The sequence below is a fragment of the Rhincodon typus genome, chromosome 1 (genome assembly GCF_021869965.1).
Source record: "Rhincodon typus isolate 14 chromosome 1, sRhiTyp1.1, whole genome shotgun sequence".
NCBI classification, from domain to species: Eukaryota; Metazoa; Chordata; class Chondrichthyes; order Orectolobiformes; family Rhincodontidae; genus Rhincodon; species Rhincodon typus.
In genome coordinates, this window is record NC_063332.1 from 47,642,974 (window position 1) to 47,665,654 (window position 22,681).

General features: G+C 42.4%; 1 protein-coding gene across 1 annotated transcript in view; it reads right to left on the reverse strand.

Moving 5' to 3' along the window:
* Window positions 1-255: 255 nt before the first annotated feature.
* The window catches only part of ca9 (carbonic anhydrase IX), a 103,340-nt gene continuing 80,914 nt past the window's right edge, over window positions 256-22,681 (reverse strand). Inside the window, exons 10-12 of the mRNA XM_048605280.1 lie at window positions 13,965-13,988; window positions 10,616-10,703; window positions 256-691 (exon numbers count right to left, since the gene is read on the reverse strand). Coding sequence (XP_048461237.1) covers window positions 631-691; window positions 10,616-10,703; window positions 13,965-13,988 — 173 coding nt within the window. The 3' untranslated portion in view covers window positions 256-630. The remainder of the gene's footprint in view (window positions 692-10,615; window positions 10,704-13,964; window positions 13,989-22,681) is intronic.

Consider the following 22,681-nt stretch of genomic DNA (forward strand, 5'->3'; position numbering starts at 1 on the left):
ATCTGAGATAACAAGGTGCAGAGCTGGATGAACACAGCAGGCCAAGAAGCACCAGAGGAGCAGGAAGGCTGGCGTTTCGGGCCTAGACCCTTCTACAGTTCAACCTGTTTCTGCAGTTGTGTTAATTAAATATACCCAAGCACTCTTCAACATTATCCTCCACCACCAAACGTGTGTGTGAGACATCCTGTGTCATACAGTAAATAAAATTGTGCCCTTATATAACACGTCGCATATAAAAAAAACAGACAATAATTCATTTAAAATTAATTGTTTTATACAACTGATCAAAATTGTTTACCAGTCTCCTAGTAGCTGAACAATCAACAGCCTCAGTGGAATTGCTATAGTGCTGTACAGCTCTGCTGTTTAGGTACTGCATTTCTTTGCACTGCATTCAGATCGTAACATATTACAATGCAGTATTTTATTAAAGCATGACTTCTTCCTAGTACTGCACGAAATATTTGTTATTCAGAAACACAGTTTCAAATTGCATTGAGCCACGTCTAAAGTTCTGAACAGCGTAGATAATAAACAGATAATTTGTTCTCGCTGAATCATTAACTTTTGCTCTAACATCCAGGTTTGATTCCAGGTTTTCTGCTGGTAAACTGATTCATTGTGTTCTCATGCTTCCATTGTAGCAGCAGGTTTGTAAATTACCTTCTGTCCTCTTTCAGTGTTTGATCTATTAAAAAAAATTTGTAATAAGGAGAAGTGAAAAATTGCTGTAACAGGAATCAAAGAGAATAGAAAATTGGTGTGTTTTTACAAAGAATGCAGATTCACCAAGTTGGAAATGTAGTTTGACATTCAAACTTTTAATTTTGTTGCCCTTCCTCTTTAACAATACTTCCAATAGATAAGAGTTATCTGCATCAATGGACATTGATGCGCAAGTGCCTCAGACATGCAGATCAGAAGGTCATTGATTGCTGATCTGTGCTAAATCACATTCTGACAGCTGAATCAGCATAAGCAACTAATGTCTATGCCTTTGGGCTAAGAAAAGGAGACAAATCAGTAAACAGAGATAGTAGGAACTGCAGATGCTGGAGAATCCGAGACAACAAGGTGCAGGGCTGGATGAACACAGCAGGCCAAGCAGCATCATAGGAGCAGAGAGGCTGACGTTTCGGGCCTAGACCCTTCATCAGAAAAGGGGGAGGGGAAGGGGGTTCTGAAATAAATAGGGAGAGAGTCCAGCTCGTCCCTGCCTCCCTAACCTGTTCTTCCTCCCACCTATCCCCTCCTCCCACCTCAAGCCGCACCTCCATCTCCTACCGACCAACCTCATCCCGCCCCCTTGACCTGTCCGTCCTCCCTGGACTGACCTATCCCCTTCCTAACTCCCTACCTACACTCACCTTTACTGGCTCCATCCCCGCCTCTTCGACCTGTTTGTTTCCTCTCCACCTATCCTCTCCTCTATCCCTCTTCTATCCGCCTCCCACTCTCTCCCTATTTATTTCAGAACCCCCTTCCCCTCCCCCTTTTCTGATGAAGGGTCTAGGCCCGAAACGTCAGCCTCTCTGCTCCTATGATGCTGCTTGGCCTGCTGTGTTCATCCAGCCCTGCACCTTGTTGTCTCAAATCAGTAAACAGCTTGCTTCATTCCGTTCACTATCCAATAACATGCACTGGATATTATATGAGATCTTGAACATGATTGACTGATGCCCATTGTCAAAACTGGCCATTGACATTCATTTTCTAGGCTTCTATGCAAATAAAACCATTCGGTCAATGTACTAGATGCTGTAGAAACTCTGCAATAGGAATGAAACTGGATGGCCCATATGGCATCAACTAAGGCAATGGAAATTACAAATTATAAATTTATTATAAATAGTCCTGTTGAACCTGGCAAGAATACTCCCTCCTAACATCTGTGGATTAGTGCCAAAATTGAGACAGCTGTTTCACAGACTAGTAAGGAAAATGTTAGACACAGTCATATCCACAGAATCATACCTTACAAACAATGTCCCAGACACCACCGTCACGATTACCAACCCCACTGACCGGGTAGACCCAGTAGAGGGACTGGCACAATGGTATACAGTTTGGGAGTGCTCAACATTGACTCAATCCCATGAAGTCTCATTACATTGGGTCAAACATGGGCAAGAAAATCTCTTGCTGACCACATCACTGCCCAGTCCCTGGCTCCACTCAGCTGAGGAACCTCCTGCATCTTGAATACTGATTAGAGGATACACTGGGTATCACAAGGGTACAGTACATATTCTGGGCTTTTCTCTGATTGATTCCCAGGATGTAAGCTTCACTGGCTGGGCCAGCATTTACTGCCATTGGAGTGGCTTCCCAGAGGCACTGCAGACCATGGGGTCTAAGGACACTCAAATGTTGATAGGGAAGAAGTTTCAGGATTTTGATCCCATGACATTGAAGGAAAGCAATATATTTCCACGTCAGGTGGCGTGCGATTCGGAAAGATGATGGTGTTCCCATGTATTTGCTGACCTTCTATGTGGTAGAGGTCATGGGTTTAGGATGTGCTGTCAAAGAAGCCTGAATTCTGCAGTGCATCATCTAGATGGTACACATTGCTGCCAAGGAGCACTGGTACTGGACGGAGTGGATGCTTGTGGGTACAGTGCCAAACAAGCAGCTGCTTTGTCCTGGATGGTGTCAAGCTTCTTGAGTGTTGTTGGGGCTGCACTCATCCAGGCAAGTGGGAATTTCAATGTCCATCATCAAGAGTGGCTCGATAGCTCTACGACAGACCAAGACATTAAGGATACAACTGGTAGACTAGGTCTGCTACAATCGGTGAGGAAACTAACAAGGGGGAAAAGTCACATTTCACCTTATCCTCACTAACCTATCTGTTGCTGATGCAGCTGTTCATGACAGTATTGGTAGGCATGACTACCACACTGACATTGTGGAGATGAAGTCCCATCTTCATAGTAAAGACACCCACCATTTTGTTGTGTGGCACTACCAACGTGCCAAGTTGAATAGATTTCAAACAGATCTAAAAGAACTCAGTAAAAACCGAAAGAACTGCGGATGCTGGAGATCAGAAACAAAAACAGAAATTGCAGGAAAAGCTCAGCAGGTGTGGCAACACCTGTGGAGAAAAATCAGATTTAACATTTCCATGTCCTGTGACCCTTCCTCAGAATTTAAGGACTCAGTTCTGAGGGTAGGTCACTGGACCTGAAACTTTAACTCTGATTTCTCTCTGCAGATCCTGCCAAATCTGCTGAGCTTTTCCAGCAATTTCTGTTTTTGTTTCTAAAAGAACAAGATTGGGCATTGATGAGGCACTGTGGGTCATCAGCCACAGCAGAATCATACTCCAACACAATCTGCAACCTCATAACCCAGCATATTCCTCACTATTATTACCATCAAGCCATCAATAGTTGAACGGAAAGTGCAGGAGGGCATGCCAGGAGCAGCACTGGGTATACCTAAAATGGAGGTGTCAATTTTGTAAAGCTACAATACAGGACTACTTGCACGCCAAACAGCATAAGCAGAAAGTGATAGAGCTAAGCAATTCTATAACCAGCGGATCAGATCTAAGCTCGGCAGTCCTGCCACATCCAGTCATGTATGGTGATGGACAATTCAACAACTCACTGGAGGAGAAGGCTCCACAAACATCCCCATACTCCATGACAGGAGAGCCTGGAACATCAGTGCAAATGATTAAGCAACAATGTTCAGCCAGAGTGCCAAGTGGATGATCCATTGTGGCCTCCTCCAGACGTCCCCAGCATCACAGATGCTGGTCTTCAGCCATTCAGTTCACTCCACATGATATTAAGAAGAGGGTGGAGGCACTGGATACTGGGCCCTGACAACACTTTCTCCAGGGCAATAATAACTCCTGGTCTAGGCAGCAAAGCCCACATTCCATGAATGAATAGATATAAGCACAAAAATAAAAAGCCAGGAAGTGTGAATAACGTATCTCATAGTCAGTATAAACCAAGTTTTAGAACATGATCATCCTTAAACCCCTTGACCTAACTGCCCTGTACTCCATTCGTCATGGTTGAACGCATGTAGTTTTTGCAAGTAACCAGCAAGAGACTTCTTTCCCCTTGCGCTACATGGGATTCAGTTGATATAACGATGTTGAATGAGTGCTGGGTAGGGATGGCAGCATGAGAACTGCCTGTCACTTCAGTTTAGGCCTGAATCTTTGGACAGACCTTAAAGGTTTGTATCAATGTTAACAGCTTTAACAGTTGGCTGTGACACAGTTCTGCAGACCTGACCTAGCCAGCTTTGGAGGAACAGCACACCTATATTTGGCTGATGAGGGTGAGATACATTCCATGATCCCATCTGTCTCAGCAAAACAGTGACTGGCCTCCTAATGGCAGCATTCAGATTGCAGATAGCATTACAAAATAAACACAATTTTGAGGTTTCATACAGATTGTTTCTAAAGACCTTGGGACCATGACACTGGGGGTCCCAATCCCACACTTACCTGCAATCAGCCAGGTACAGTTCTCCCATGCTGGCTGTCCTATTAAAGAGAGACACAGGCAAGCTCTAGATATTGCAGGACCAATCAGAGCCTTCAGCTCTCGAAGCTCTAACAGGAGAATTGGGCCTGAATGAGGCAGATCAGGAGGATGCCTCCTTTGAGTTGCCATTGGAGATATGGATAGAAATAAAGCATTACGTGGACGAGAGCTGGTGGGTCCCTCAGAACAGAGCAGAGGGGAAACCCTTCAAGAGTTTGAAGCAGCCTGCTTCCCAGCATGGCTTGGGAACATTAAACAGAATTCAAGTACATCAGAGAGCTGACCCAACACGCTTTACCTTTTTACCCAGGCAGCACCAAACCTGCTGCTCACAGGGCTGGGAAAATACAGGTCTTAATTCCATTGTTGACTTTGTTGCTAGCTTTAACCAAGTGAAGAATGTTTACCGTTAGAAACAGAAACAGAAGCTAGGAGCAGGAGGAAGCCATTCAGCCCTTTGAACCTGCTCCACCATTCTTCACGATCATGGCTGATCATCCAACTCAATAGTCTAATCCTGCTTTCTCTCCATAACCTTTGATCCTATTCACCCCAAATGCTATATTTAATCACCTCTGGAATACATTGTGTTTTAACATCAACTACTTCTTGTGATAATGAATTCCACAGGCTCACCACTCTTTGGGTGAAGAAATGTCTCCTCATCTCCGTCCTAAATCATCTACCCCGAATCCTCAGACTGTGACCCCTGGTTCTGGACACACCCACCATTGGGAACATCCCCCCTGCATCTACCCTGTCCAGTCCTGTTAAAATTTTATAAGTCTCTGTGTGATCCCCCCTCATTTGTCTGAACTCAAGTGAAAACAATCCCAACCTAGTCAATCTCTCCTCATACGTCAGTCCCGCCATCCCCGGAATCAGCCTGGTAAACCTTCGCTGCATTCCCAAGAGCAAGAGCATCCTTCCTCAGGAAAGGAGACCAAAACTGCCGCAATATTCCAGGTGTGGTCTCACCAAGGCCCTGTACAACTGCAACAGCACATCCCTGCTCCTGTACTCGAATCCTCTCACAATGAAGCCAACATACCATTTGCCTTCTTTACCGCCTGCTGCACCTACATGCTTACCTCCAGTGACTGGTGCACAATGACGCCCAGGTCCTGCTGCACACTCCCCTCTCCCAATTTACAGCCATTCAGGTAGTAATCTGCTTTATTGTTTATGCTTCCAAAGTGAATAACCTCACATCTATCCAAATTATACTGCATTTGCCATTGATTTGCCCAATCACCCAGCTTGTCCAGATCATGCTGAAGGATCTCTGCATCCTCATCACAGTTCACCCTCCCACCCAACTTCATATCATCTGCAAGCGTGGAGATGTTACATTTTGTTCCCTCATCCCAATCAATTATATATGGTGATTAGCTGGGGTCTCAGCACCAATCCCTGTGGCACTCCACTTGTTTGTTAAAAATATCATTGTCAGAGGACACGATCTACTCATTGAAGAAACTCTACTGTTTACTGACATTTAAGGATTAATTCATTTTTTAAATAATTGCAGAGCTGAGAATGATGCTGCCATTTGGTGCCCATCCCTAATTTGCTGAATGGATTGGTTTCGTAGAACCATTTAGAGTCATAAAACCATACAGATGTACAGCATGGAAACACACTCTTTGGTCCAACATGTTCATGCCGACCAGATATCCTAAATTAATTAGTCTCATTTGCAAGCATTTGCCCCATATCCCTCTAAATCCTTCCTATTCATATCCCCATCCAGATGCCTTTTAAATGCTGTAATTTTTTGTACCAGACTCCACCACTTCCTCTGGCAGCTCATTCCATACTTGCACTCTGCATGAAAAAGTTGTCCTTCAGGACCCTTTTAAATCTTTCCCCTCTCACCTTAAACCTATACCCTCTAGTTTTGGACTCTCCCACCCTGGGGAAAGGACCTTGGCTGTTCACCCTATCTATGCCCCTCATGATTTTATAAACTTCTAGAAGGTCACCCCTCAGCCTCTGACGCTCCAGAGAAAATAACACTATCCTATTCAGCCTCTCCCAAGAGCTCAAGAGCTCAAACCCTCAAGCCCTGGCAATATCCTTGCAAATCTTTTCTGAACCCTTTCAAGTTTCACAACATTCTTCCTATAGCAGGGAGACCAGAATTGTACACAGTATTCCAAAAGTGGCCTAAGCAATGTCCTGTGTACAGCTGCAACATGACCTCCCAACTCCTATACTTAATGTACTGACCAATAAAGGCAAGAATACCAAACATTATCTTCACTGCCCTGCCTACCTGAGATTCCACTTTCAAGGAACTATGAACCTGCACTCCAAGGTCTCTTTGTTCAGCAACACTCCCCAGGACCTTACCATTAAGCGCAGAAGTCCTGCCCTGGTTTGCCTTTTCAAAATGCAACACCTCACATTTATCTAAATTAAACACCATTTACCACTCCTCAGACCATTATTCCATCTGATCAAGGTCCCATTTTACTCACACTACACCTCCAGTTTTGGTGTCATTTGCAAACATACTAACCATACCTCCTATGTTGATATCCAAATCATTTATATAAATGATGAAAAGCAGTGGACCCAGCGCTAATGCTTGTCGCACACTGCTGTTCACAGCCCTTCAGTCTGAAAAGCGACCTCTACCACCACCCTCTGTCTTCTACCTTCAAGCCAGTTCTGTATCCAAATGGATAGTTCTCCCTTTATTCCTTACAAGCTAACCTTGCTAACCAGTCTACCATGTGGAACCTTGTCAAACACGTTACTGAGGTCCATATAGATCATGTCCACTGCTCTTCAGAGACTGTTTAAGAGTCACATTGCAGGTCAGACTGGGTAAGGGGAGCAGATTTCCTTTTGAAATGACATCAGTGAGCCAGGTGGGATTTTATGAGAATCGATGATAGTTTTATTTCTGCCACTAGCTTTCAATTCCAGATTTATTTCATCAATTGAATTTAATGCCATAGGATTTGCTGGGAGTTGTGACTGATAGAAAGGTCCATTCTGTTGCACACTATAAAAGTGGTGGCTTCTATTCTGCATAAGATCATGGACTATGAATGATAAAATGTAACTCCTAGTATATGCCTGAAAACAATGCTTTTGCGTTTGACCTGAGGATAGCATATGGCTTGGGCAGATAAGGAATATTGGTCCAGAGGGGAATAATTATACTAACAGTTTCAAAATTGAGTTTGCTTGGTCAAATGCATCAGGTTTTTAAAAAGCTAGAGGGTTACTAAAGAAAGATGATAAAAATTGCTATCTATTTTGGTTGGCCTTCCAGAAAGGAAGGCAGTTGTCTCAGAATTAACAGTTTTGACATGAAATGTTTTGTCTTTAACCTGACTTAATAAGTGGAGAACAAACTTCTACTTGGAAGAGACAACAAGGTGCAGAGCTGGATGAACACAGCAGGCCAAGCAGCATCATAGGAGCAGAAAGGCTGACATTTCGGGCCTAGACCCTTCACCTCCAGCTCAGAGCACATTAAAATGTGTGGGCAGCTCCTCTGGGGATATTTAATTCATTTCATTCAGTCGGCTTTCTACATCATGTTGAAAGGAAATGATTCCATGTGATGCAGGTGAATTTCAAAACTATCAAATGAATTTTTCTGCAGATTTCGAGACTCAGATATCTGGACCAAGTGGTGGTCTCATTTGCCAGAAGCGAGACCATCGCAGTAATATATGTGTGGATGCGGTCTCCAAGTTAGTTACATTCAATAAAACAGGTAGTGCGAGAGACACCCCAATGTTTCTGGATCGCACAGAGATCCAGCAGCTGCCACCTCAGCAGTTCCACTGGGAGATAGACAGATACTTAGAAAATCCTCACTTGGGGCACTGGCTGTTTCTATTGATGCCTGGGCCTCCTTCTTTGGGAGGAGTGGATCCTCAGGAAAGTGACTTCCACCAAGCTGTTGGCAAACATCATAGAGGGGGTGTGGGTGGCAATGAGAGTAAAGAAATCACCCCCAATTCTGCCCTCAATGTCATCAATTAGCACCTCCCCTAACCCCACCACCATGATTTGTGCAATTCAGCCTAAACGTTGTGAAAGTGTTTGAGGGGTTGGAAGCAGATTAAGTGCAAGTCTAAGAATGCTCCTCAGCAAGCAGGTTCAAAAAAAAACACAGGTGTGATACTTTAGGGCTTTATTTCAGTTAATGAACTCAACTAATAGTGAAGCCTGAATTGCATAGTGAGATGAAGGTGTATAATGTTACATCATTATTTGGGATTTTGTTTACAACGTGAAGACTAATGAGCTTTTAAGTTTTAGTTCTGTGAAGATGACTTGTCTTTTAAAAGAAAAATAGGTAAGAAAGTAATGTTGAACAATGAGTTCAAACAGAATTTCTGAAAACATGTGACTAAGCTAAACGACTAGATAAGTTACTTGGGGAGATAGTGGCTGAAGTGTTTACTAAATCGAGGTTTTACAGCCTGTGGAAGAAGAGAGGCTAAAGTCTACAAGCAGGTTCAGTTCAGTATAAAGGAAAAGAAACACACTAGCAGAAGGGTAGTTTTCGTTTTGGCATCTCTATTGCCACCAAAGCTGGAAAGAAGTCCTAAGCTGCTTTAACACCATTGGTGACTCCTCAGATACTGAAGCAGTCCATGTTCAAATGCACAAGATCTGGACAATATCTAGGCCTGAGCTGACAAGTGGCAAGTAACATTCGCGCCACACAAATGATCATTTCCAATAAGAGACAAATCAAATCACCTCCCCTTGACATTTAAATGGTGTTACCATTACTAAATACCCCACTATCAACATCCTGGGGGTTACCAATGACCAGAAATTCAACTAGACGTGCAACATAAAGAGTGGATACAAGAGCTGGTCAGAGGTTAGGAATGCAGTGGGGAGGAACTCACCTCCTGACTCCCCAAAGCCTGTCCACCATCTACAAGGCACAAATCAGGAATGTGATGAAATACTCTCCACATACTTGGATGGGTGCAGCTCCAACAACACTCAAGAAAATTTCCACCCTCCAGGTCAAAGCAACCCATTGAATTGGCACCACATCCACAAGTATCTATTCCTTCCACCACTGACATTCAGTAGCTGTAGTGTGTACTATACACAAGATTCTCTGTAGAAATTCACCAAAGATCCTCAGAAGCACCTTCCAAACTCACAGCCACTTCTATCTAGAAGGACAAGGGTCGCAGATATATGGGAACAGCACCATCTTCAAGTTCCGCTCCAAACCACTCACCATCCTGACTTGCAAGTATATCACCATTCCTTCACTGTTGCTGGATCAAAATTCTGGAATTGCCTCTCTATGGGCATTGTAGGTCAACCCACAGCATGTAGACTCCTGTGGTTCAAGTTGGCAGCTCAGCACCACCTTCTCAATGGCAACTAGGGACAGGCAATAAATGCTGGCCAGCCAGCAATGGCCACAACCCATGAGTAAGTAAAATTTAAAATTAGGTAGGACTAGAAAAAGACCAGAGTTTCTCTTAGATTTTAGGGATGAAAAGGTCAATGTATTGGCTTGTCTGTGTGTCTCATGAACAGATGGAGAGAATCACATCTGGTGACCATGTAGACAGTTGCCAAAGGAAATGCTTGTGAATTTTCATATTGATATTTCTTACTCAACTGAAGAAAGAAGTGATAGCTCACTTCACTACAGGACATTTCTTAGAAAAAGCATTAAATCTTTGTTATTATGCTGTTTATGATAAGTTCTTTCAAAATCGGCTATTTGTACAATAAACTAAAGTTCTTTTGTTAAATGTATATTGGCATCTTTGCATGTATTGTGACTGTACACGATGATAAGGAAATTGCAAAAGAATAAAACTTACCATCCACCAAGCCAGGTTTGTCTTTGGGATCAGACTTGTCCAGCATTACCAATGACTGGGATCACAACTGTCTGATAATGCAGTGCCTTTCTACTTTTCATTAAAGCAGCCAGTTGTAAGCAATCTTTTTTATTCTCATTGTTTCTTTATACACTTAAAAATGTTTTGTATACTTTTAAATATATTAAGTGGTGGTACTAAGTCTCTCTACATATTTCTGAAATTGATAAAAAAAGCTTCCAACGTTCTCACCTTTGTCTTTTTTGTTTCAGCACATAAATCGCAAAGGCCAAAGCAGTACATCCAAACAAGGTCCCAAATATAACAGCCAGGGTATCACCTACAGAGTATAAACAGACATAATGGATCAGAACTCCTATTTCAAGACAAAAGGCCCTGACTTTCCTTGGAGACAATGGATCTTGGGTCAGGGGTGGTGGGTGTTGAGGGGGAAGTGTTTGGATGGATGTTCTCCCTCAGCTGCTGTTTCTGCCTCCTAACCACGAGAAAGCAGGACAGCAGCAAGGACTCTACATCCCCTTCAGTACAGCAGAGTAGGTGAGGCTCAGAGCCTGCTGCAGGCTGTGCTGATGGCCTGGAACACTCCTGATGATAACAAATGATAAAGGCCACACCATAAGTAGTACAATTGGATATTGTCTTTTTTCTTAAGTCAGACCTGTCAGCTTTAAACTCATCGTGTCTTTTTTTTTTCTCCTTGCCCCTCTAACACTATTCAAAATCCCAAATATTGAAACAGGCAATTTATGGATTTGGCCTATTCCACCCTGACTATGAAAACTCCAGCAGCTGGGCCTAGATTCCTTGCTCATCGATAATCACCAGTTTCTACATGGCCATCATGTGTGACAGAAAGGAATATTTGAAGGCCAAGTGGAGCTTCCTTCAAACACATGGATACCTTTATTTCACAATAGACTATTGCACAGGTCTGGCACAGATCAATATCCAGTGAGCAGACATAGTGAGCTCTCTAAGGATTTAAGTCCAGGATTAGTTGATCATTCAAACAGACCCATACCAGGAGTCTCATAGGTGACTCAGGTACTTACAGCATATAAAAGGAGGACATTCAGTCCATCATGTCTGTGCACTTCAATGAAAATCTGACTACACTAATTCAATTTTTCAGCCTTTTGTCCAAAGCCATGGAGACTATAGGAATACAGCTGCATATTTAAATGTGGCTTAAATCTTACAAGGGTTTCTGACTCAACTACACTTTCAGACAGTGAGTTCTAGATTCCTACCACTTCTGAGTGAAAAAGGTTTCTCCTCACCCCTCCTCTTAGCCTTCACTTCATGCCTTAAATCAGTCTACTCTGGTTATTGATCCCTCTACGAATGGAAAGATTGTCTTCCTATCCACCCTATCGATGTGCCTTATAATGTCTTTCATCTCCATCGGGTCCTCTCAACTCTTGCTGCTCCAAGGAAAATAACCTCAGCCTATCTAGTCTTTCCTCCTAGCTCAGACCCACCAGACTGGGCAGCATCCTTTGCAAATCTAGTCTGCACCCTCTCTGTAGTGCAATCACAATCCCTCCTATAATGTGGTGACCAGAACTGTACTCCAGTTATAGCCTAACCAGTGTTTCATTCAGTTTCATATGGGTTTTCATACCTCCTTGCTCTTGTATTCTATGCCTCAGCTAATAAAGGCAAGGATCCCACATCTTCTGAACTATGTCATCCATTTGTACTGTTACCTTCAGGGATCTGTGAGTATGTACACCATGGTCACACTGATCTTCAGTATTTTCAGGGTCCCAATATTCATTGTGTAATCCTTTGCCTCATTAGCCCTCCCTAGGTGCATTTCCTGACACTTTTTTTGGGTTGAATTCCATTTGCCAGTGCTCTGCCCAGCTGACGAGTCTTTTGCTTTCCTCCTGCTGTTTATGTCTATCCTCACTATTTACCAAGCCACTAATTTTCGTGTCATCTGCAAACTGCTTGACTATACCTCTGACTTTTCCGTTAAATTATTAATGCACAAACAACAAGGTCTGCACTGGCTGCATTTGACCTGGAAGTGGATATGCATCTGGGAAGAGATCCCAGGCTGGAGCCCACACTCGATAGGGGATGGTGCAATGGGAGATTCTCTAGGTCAGGGCTCCTATTCTAGCTGTTCAGTCAGTATGCAGGATTGTGGTGGCATAGGTTTGTGCTTTGTTAAAACTGCTGTAGTAAAGCCCATTTAGAGACTGAAGATATGGATTGAGTACCCAAAGGCAAGGGTGAGAAGCAGAGAGTTAAAACTACTTTTTAGGGGAGTGTCTTTTTGTAATGGAGTCATGGGGCACCGTTTTACGTGGAGTTATCTGGCACTAAGCCAGGCCAGCCAACTCCTGATGGAGTTTCTGATATCACTAGTAGGGTTGCCATGGATGCACCTCCAAACCACAAAGCCTGTTGCTTTATTATTTACAAGTGAAATTTAGTGGGATGGAGTTTGATGGCACATAATTTTGTGGTTTTTCTGGATTCTCATTTTTAATGATCTGAAATTGGCAACTACTTTCTCCATATTGGTATTTCTCTATTTTCTAACTCAACAAAAGGGGAAGTGATGGCCTAGTGGTATTATTGCTGGGCTGTTAACCCAGAGTTTAGGGAAGGAAGCTGCCATCCTTACCTGGTCTGGCCTACAAGTGACTCCAAACCCACAGCAATGTGGCTGACTCTTAACTGCCCTCTGGGCAATTAGGGGATGGGCGAACTGGCCTGGCCAGCAAAGCCCTCATTCCGTGAATGAATAAAGAATAAAAGGAAATCACAAATCTGACACTGAAGCCAAAGAAAATAATGACAATAACACTAGGACAGGAGTTTGTACAGTCACTTCCACCTTCTAACTAAAAAAGGAGGAACTTGCTGCAGACATTAACTTGCAGAATAGATTGCACCTGAGGGGTGGTGAAGCAATCACTGGAAGCATCTAAAGGCAAACAAGGACAGTTCTAGTCTTAGCAAGCAGGGGCATGTGGGTGTGAGTCAGAACACAGGCTTTGTCATATCAACCATGGCACCCATAGCTAGCATCCTGAAACAATGATGCCAACTTCATTGGAGATGATTCCTTTTACATTTTTCCCCCCCACTTCCCTTTTCAAGTTCCACTAAACCCATCTTTTAGATCAGGCCAGCTCTCTCCCAAGCTTCTCCCCCAATGGTTTGATGTTTATTCCAATTTTGAATTGCATTGGGATCCTTTATTTTAAAAGATGCAGAATAATTTTTTATATGTAATATTTTGTTATTGGATGAAGTTGAAAATGCTCATTCATATTTGGCTGTTGGAACAAAAAAGGTTTTCATTTGATTATAAATTTTTTTATTGCTCTAAGCTTAAAAGACTGTACACACTTCCAATGAAACTTGAAATTTGGATCCTTTAGTTAATATTTCACCGAGTAAATATTATCTGTCCTAACAGGAAATAGAGACATCTGTTAACAATGAAGCATTTAGTAAAATCAGAACCTGCACCACTGAGTTAGAATTATCAGTTAGAAAAAGGATTTACTATCCAAAAATTCTTAGGAATAAAAGCACTGGATTTCAAAATACTTACCTAAAGTGAAATGGATGCCGTTTGCTGAATTGAAAGAGGAAGAAACAGAAGTTATACATGATTGAATAACTGTATAGACACATGAAAAATGGTCAATCTTGTATATAATAATTCAAATCCCAATTTTTAAATTCAAAACACTTTGCAGTTACCATCAACTCAGTGATTAAGTCAAACACACCCCTGCTGTAAACCTCTAAAATCATAGAATAGTAGACCATTGACAATGGCTGTTCAGTCAAGAGTAAAGATATTTTGGCTCTTGTTGTACTATTTTTGAGGGTGAGGTTGGCAGAAACACTCTACAATAGTAACGGGACAGAGTAGATTTCAATCCCTCCAAAATGTTGATTTGTACATAAGCCACATCTTACATTTTGACCAAAATACAAGTTTAGAAACTCAAATTTTACATAAGTATAAATGGAAGCATGATAATACACCACTTAATAATGAACACTGCCGAGAGATAAGTTGTCAAGCTTTTACCTTTGAAAATGAAATACCCTTTTAACACACCAATTTCTGGCAAAGAAAGAAAATATCTGGATCCTGTCAGTTAATGACAGATTATAAATAACTGAAGTACTTTTGAACTGAGTACATTGTGGATCCAGTAAATGCCAGAATCCAGTACCAAGCTTAAAGTCCCATCCCTGTCAGGGATCGGTGAAAAATAAGCAGTTTTCTGTCCAAGCTGACAACTCCCAGGTTAGATACGTAATTTGAAACCCTTAAAAAGGTAAATTTTCCAGTTGCTCTATCAAGTTGTCAGATATTAATAGCAATATTTTAAGAGCCACACATTATCTGAGATATGGGCTATTATTTTAGAAATAAATGCATAAATTTATGTAACTGACACCGCTGAATAGATTTGTATAGCTAAGCCCACACTTTTACATAAGAAAGCAGCCCCAGCTTCTCTGGTTGGCCTATGTTGAGCTATTTGTTCCCAACTACAGCTGACGAGGATATTCATCATCATCACTGGCAGTCCCTTGCAGATGAGGATGACTCTCCACCGCTCTCAGGGTGAGTCTGTACAGACCGATGCAGCTACTACAGGCTCTGTTACACTTGGGACAAGTGGTGGTCATGGGAAGGGGTGAGTGGGGCGATGGTGTGGCAGCATGCTCCTTGCACTGTTTTTGCCTGGCTTCCATTTTCTCCCAGTAGCAAATCTCGAGGTGCCTGACGTATTCCCGCACCCTCCTCCTCCACTTTGCAGTGTCTTGGGCCAATGATTCCCAGGTGTCTGTGGGAATGCTGCACTTCACCAGTGAGGCCTTGAGGATATTAGCACTGTGAAAGCACTCAGAAAAAAAACATTCCAACGTTCTCTGTTCCAGTATTCCCCTTTAAAGAAAGTATTGATAATCCTGGATGAGGACAGCTTTGACTCTTCTTTCATAGTCCACTGATATTCCATCTCACATCTTCTGATTGGGATTTCATGAGAAATCGAATGGTCCCGATCAAAGTAGTATGTGGAAATGTGTCAGATCTCTGCTCACTGTATCACACACAATTTCCCCGTGGCTAGTGGACTGTGGCAGACAAACACTCTTCTCAGAAGGTGGACATTCGATTTAAAGATTACTTTAAATGCAGGGTTTCCAATAATTTAGTGATGCAAGAACATGGGGAGGCGATGGCCTAGTGGTATTAATCACTGGACTGTTAATCCAGAGACCCAGGGGACCCTGGTTCAAATCCTGCCATGGCAGATGGGGGAACTTGAATTCAATAAATATCTGGAATTAAGGATCTAATGATGATGGTGAATCCATTGTCAATTGTTGGGGAAAAACCCATCTGGTTCTCTAATGTCCTTTAGGGAAGGAAACTGCCATCCTTACCTGCTCTAGCCTACATATGACTCCAGACCCATAGCAATGTGGTTGATTCTTAACTGACATCTGGGCAATAAATGTGGCCTAGCCAGCAATGCCCTCATCCTGTGAATGAATAAAGGGAAAAAAAAGTTCACTCATGGAACATGGGTGTTGCTGGCTGGCCAGTACTTTTTTAATAGTCCATCCCTAGTTGCCCTTGAGAAGCTGGTGGTGATTTGCCTTCTAAAACCACTGCAGTCCACATGCAGGTGGACCCACAATGCCCTTAGGGAGGAAGTTCCAGGATTTTAACCCAGCAACACTGCAGTCACAGAGATATATTTCCAAGTCAGAATGGCCAATGGCTTGGAGGGGAACTTGCAGGTGGCAATGTTCCCATGTATCTGCTGCCCGCATCCTTCTAGATGGAAGTAGTCTGGATTTGGAAGGTGCCGTCTGAGGATTTTGGCCAATTTCTACAGTGCATCCTGTAGATAGTATACACTGTTGCTGAGCGTTGGTGGTGGAGGGAGTGGATATGATGCCAATCAAGTGGGCTGCTTTGTCCTGGATGGCGTCAAGCTTCATGAGTGTTGTTGGGGCTGTACTCATCCAGGCAAGTGGGAAAAGTAATGGGAAATCACCTCACGTATGTTTTTCTCTAGTTAGGTTACTCACTGCAGTTGAAAATGTGAGGCTTTTTACTCCTTTATTCCTTCATGGAATAAGGGCTTTGCTGGCCAGGAAGCATTTATTGTCTGTCCCTAATTGCCCAGATGGCATTTAAGAATCAACCACATTGCTGTGGGTCTGGAGTCACATGTAGGCCAGACCAGGTAAGGATGGCAGATTTCCTTCCCTAAAGGGCGTTAGTGAACCAGATGGGTTTTTCCTGACAATCAATAATGGATTCATGGTCATAATTAGACTGTTAATTCCAGATAGTTATTGAATTCAAGTTCCACCATCTGCCATGGTGGGATTCGAACCCAGGGGGCCCCCAGGACATTACCTGGGTCTCTGGATTAACAGACCAGCAACATTACCACTAGGCCATTGCCCCTCTAAATAATATAAATTATTATTATTCAATAATAATAGGCTCCAATAATAATAAATAATTATTTCTAACTGAGGCTTGTTGGATAATGAAATGTTCATAATTCAAAACACAATAGGCTCAAGAGCGGTACATTTTTTCTATTTTTAAAAACGTTGCTTTTTTTCTTCGAGCACTTCATTATTACAAACCTTTGTCTCAATGGTTGTAAGGCATATTTATGCCTGAAGTCTCAATGCGCAGCACTAGGCTTCCTAGTGGGGAATTTCCTAACTGGAGGTGTTTGGAAATAGAAGGCCAATAAAAGAACTGTTGGTCAGGCTGCACAATAGGAGCTTTGTGTCCATCAGACAGACATTCAATGCTGACTAATAAGGACGATGACATACAGGATGAAGCCAGCCAATTTCCTAGCAACTAACTCAGGCAGCAACATTGTCACTCAGCAGGGATGCATGGACATCATCATTGGTCTCAAACCAATCACCCAAACAACTGTCAATATGAAGCAGTCACTAACTTGCAACAAGTTTAGTCAAGATGGTGATAGAGTAGGACACTCCAACTGGAGCTCCTCTGCTCCTTCTGTTTAATTCCCCATTTTCTTCGTTTTCTCCCCATCTTTCTCCCCTCTTGGTGTTCTGTGCTGAGGTAGAGTGGGCTGGAGGCATGGCGTGGAGCAGGGATGGCCAGCAGCAGACCGGACAGTTGTTGGACTAGTGTGGGCAGTCGGTGGTTTGTGAGCCCGGGCAGACCATGGTGTGGAAGCCCCCTGCACTGATCTACTGAAAGACTATAATGCTTATCTTTTTAACTCCCATTTTTCTAACTTATACTATGAACTGTAAGAAATGCAAATTCTCCCCTTTCTTTTTCCCTTTATTTCCGTATTTTGTATCTAAGACTGTACCCAACTACTTTGTACCTAAGATGACACCATTTGGAGTGACATTGTAAACTTTTCACTGTACTCCTGTACTTGAGTACACGTGACAATAAAAGGATATTCCAATTCTAATTCTTCAAAGCCATATTGGAAACAAGACATTGACTTGTTAGCGTGAAGGAGGACACTTACAACTGAGGGCTAGCCTTGCAGAGCTGGCAATCATGAGCAGAATTACTTTTTGACAAGGCAGAAGCAGCAGCACCACATTCTGGACTCTGACAGGCAGTGAATTTGTTGCAGAATCAAGATGACTATAAACAGATTCATTAATAGCAGCTTGGTGTGTTAAAGATCATGAACAAAGCACCACCATCAGCTTTCCATCTGCAGCACATGGCAACTCAGAATCTGTGCCCAGTACCATCAGGCTGCAAAAAGCAGGCCCAGATGCTGCTGTCTTATCATAACATTTAACACCTTCCTGCTACCCCCTACAATGACTCCAGTAAGGGTGGGGTGGGGTGGGCGCTGGGGAAATGGTGTGGTTTCAGAGATGGTCTTTGTTCCATTGTTGTCAGGCACTTGGAAACTAGTTTCTTTGATGCACAGTGTGATGAGTCACTTCAGTCCTGTGCCTCCAGGTGAGCCAATTCAGTAACTGACCGCTCAACTATTTCATTCAGTAAGGGCTTTGCAAGAGTTTGAGATTTCAAATCTAGAGTAAGCTGGCAGAATGGTAATATTTGAATTCAAATAAAATCTGAAATTAAAGCTAGTCTAATGGTGCCCATTGGACATTGTCGTAAAAATGTCAGAAAATTTTCTGAAGAAGGGTCTAAGCCCAAAACGTCAGCTTTCCTGTTCTTCTGATGCTGCTTGGCCTGCTGTGTTCATCCAGCTCTACACCTTGTTATCTCGTAAAAATGTATCTGGTTCACTTATGTCTTTTAGGGAAGGAAGTCTGCCATCATTCCCCACAGTAATGTGTTGACTCAGAGCTGCACTCTGAAATGCCCAGCAAGCCACTTGGTTTGATGGCAATTAGAAATGGGCAACAAATGGTGGTCTCGCCTGCGATGGCCACATCCCACGCAATGTTCCCTCTAAGTTGTGTGGCTGCACAGTGGTTGCGAAGCTCCACACATATTGGTCAGAGCATCGTTGAATAGCTTCCACTTCCAGAACCAGTTTCTGTACACAGACCTGAGATCAGGCCAGCAGCAAGATACGTTACAGGGAGCATTGATACAAGATAGGAATACAAATAAATAAAGTCAGCCACAATGAATAGGTGTGTGAAAAAAAGGGCAGCATCATGATGTTGACATTTGTTGTTCATACAGATTGAACTCCTAATTCCATGGGATTAACATCAATCTGTTTGATTTATATTTGATTTTGCTTACATTCCTTGAATCCCACTTATGGACTACTTTTACCTTACTTTACATATGAAAATTTGTTCCTGAGATTGTGAAAATTCTGACAACAAAATGATCTTTGAAGGCCAAGTGGCCTCAGTCTAACACTCATTTCAAACCATTTCTGTAGCGATGGCAGAATATGTATATTTCACTGTCCAAACTAAACTGGGTGAGGTCCTGTGTGATCATCTCCATTTATGTAAATATACTACAGTAAGAGTTGACCAATCAAAAAAAAAGAGACGTTTAAAAGGAGAAATTTGAAGTCAAAACTGGAAGTAAAAACGTTGCGAATCCATTTTGTCTCGAGACTGTGATAAACCAATTTACCTATCTGAAGGATTAGTCAGTGGCCAGAGGGAAGCTTCGGGAAACATATTCTGTAATTAAAGAGTATTTGAGGACAGCTGTCTGTCAGTTGCAAAACATTCTTTCAAATACATTCAGTTGAGCGTCATTGAAATGAAAGCATCTCATGACCTGATATTGAGATGATCTAATCAGAAACAACAGCATGCATGACTCTCAAAGTTCCTGTTTGAAACGGTTATAAAGCTGCACCCAGCCTGATAACAGCTACCACAATAAAACTACTTACAGGCATAATAATCATTCCAGAAAGCTGACACCAAGGCACCAAAATCCCACCAATATCTTTGCCTCATTACCTCACTGATACTAATAGGCGTGTCACTTTATTCAGCTCACCAAACTTAATGTTTGCTAGTTCCTTTAACAGTGAACTATACTACCTAAATTAGCTGAGTGTATTTAGATTTCAGCTTTGAAGGTCTCGTTGAATTAAGAATCACGTTTTCCTGTCAGAATTTTTTTTAGACACTACCTGGAGTTTTCCTAAACCATGTTGACAAAGTGACTCCAGCTTCAATCCATTACCTGTACTGAGTTCTGGGTTTTCTGATTTATTCTTAATGCTACTTGCCCTTAATGGGTTAGAGAAGGAGAAAATCTGCTAAGATATACATAACATTAATTGTTTCCCCCCGTGGCAAAGTCAGTTTATCTCAATAAAATATAGCTGTCTAATTGGAGAGATACGTTGGATAAATAAATTAACGTGTTTCTGAAAAAAAAAATGTGGGCAGTTATGCCAGATTTGCACCTTCTAGTGCTTGCTAGAATTTGTCTAATACCCATCAAATTTAAAGAAACAAGTTTCTAAACTTTTGAGTCCACTGCTCAATACACCTTGTTGAGGTCACCATGAACCTTCTCTCAGCTGTGCTGGCCTCCAATGCTACTCCAGCTCTCTTGAAGGCTGAAGAAGTGGGAAGCCCCACTTCCAACCCCATCCTATCCATATCCTTGTCCTTCTAAGGGCCAAATTTCTCCCAACCAAGGATAGAACGTGACTTATCCAGGCTCCAATGTTTATTCAAGCCACTCTGCTAAACTCCCACTGCAGTTTAAGAGAACAACAAAGAACAAGGAATAAGCCCTTTGGCCCACCAAGCCTGCCCGGTTCCTAATCTCCTTTAAACCTGCTACTTATTGCCCATAAGCAGTTTCTATCCCTCTGTTCCACTCTCATTCATATGTTTAGGAAGATACACCTTAAACATTGCTAATGTGCCTGCTTCCACCACCTCCACTGGCAGTGTGTTCCAGGCACCCATCACCCTCTATGCGAAACATTTTCCCTGCACTTCTCTCCTAAACTTTCCCCCTCTCATCTTGAACCTGTGCCCTCTTGAAGTTGACCTTTCCACCCTGGGAAAGGGCCTCAGACTATCCACCCTATCTATGTCTCTCATAATTTTGTTGACCTCTATCAGGTCATCCCTCAGCTTTCATCTTTCCAGAGAAAATAATGTTTATCCAAAATGTTCCTCCTAACTAAAACCCTCCAGACCAGGCAGCATCCTGGTAAACCTTCTCTGCACCCTCTCCAAAGCATCCATATACTTCTGGTAGTGTGGTGACCAGAATTGTATACAATATATGGCCTAGCTAAAATTTTATACAGTTGTAACAAACTTGCCAATTTTTATATTCAATGCCCTGGCCAATGAAGGCAAGCATGCTATATTCCTTCTTGACCACCTTATCCACCTGTGTTGCCACTTTCTCTGATCTGTGGACCTGTATACCCAGATCACTCTGTTTGTCAATGCTCCTAAAGGTTCTGCCATTTATTATCTAATTTGCACCTTAATTTGATTTTCTAAAATGGATTACCTCACATTTGTCTGGATTCAATTCCATCTGCCTTTTCTCTACCCAAATCTGCAATCGATATCCTGCTGTATCCTTTGACAATTCTCCTTACTATCTACAACTGTGCCAATTTGGTGTCATATAGAGTCATAGAGTCACAGATATGTATAGCATGGAAACAGATCCTTTGGTCCAACTCATCCATGCTGACCAGATATCCTAAATAAATCTAGTCCCATTTGCCAGCATTTGGCCCATCTCCCTCTAAACCTTTCCTACTCATGTACTTATCCAGATGCCTTTTAAATGTTGTAAATGTACTAGCCTCCACCACTTCCATACACACACCACCCTCTGTGAAAACGTTGCTCCTTAGGACCCTTTTAAATCTTTCCCCTCTCACCTTAAACCTATGCCCTCTAGTTTTGGACTTCCCCACCCTGGGGAAAAGACCTTGTCTATTCATCGTATCCATGCCCCTAACGATTTTTTAAACCTATATAAGTCACCCCTCAGCCTCTGACACTCCGGGGAAAATAGCCCCAGCCTATTCAACCTCACCCTATAGCTCAAACCCTCCAACCCTGACAACATCCTTGTAAATTTTTTCTGAACCCTTTATCGCTGAAGTCCAGTAGATCAGCCAATGGAACCTTGGTCCCCATACACTTTTTTTTAACATCCTTTTTCTAGTAAGACAAACATGAATATTGCAGTTCAACTACAATTAATATTGTGCTTCAGATTGATTCCCTAATAAATATTAAAACCGTTTTCATGGGCTACTACTCTGCATCTGATTCACCAGTCTCAGTCTGCGAAAACAGACATTATCAAAAAGGTGTTAGGGAATACACAGAACAGGAAAGGAGCTTTGAAAACTGATAATCAGTTTCAACATTAAAAGCTGCTCCCCAATCATTGCAATTCTACTGCAGATTAAAATAACACTGAAATGGCTAGGTTTTCTCATCCAGTCTGAATGCCACATATTATAGGCCACGCCTATCCATATCACGGAGTCATCATTCGTGTATATAACGGAGATATTTTGCTGACAGTATTCCAAACTATACAGGATAGCCTGTCTTTTAGTGATGGAGGAAAAGATCCATGTCTGGTTTTGGTCATGTGACTGGCAGAATTGCAGTAACATATTTTTAGAACCATACTTTAGAACATAGAACATAGAACATTACAGCGCAGTACAGGCCCTTCGGCCCTCGATGTTGCGCCGACCTGTGAAACCAATCTGAAGCCCATCTAACCTAAACTATTCCATTATCATCCATATGTTTATCCAATGACCATTTAAATGCCCTTAAAGT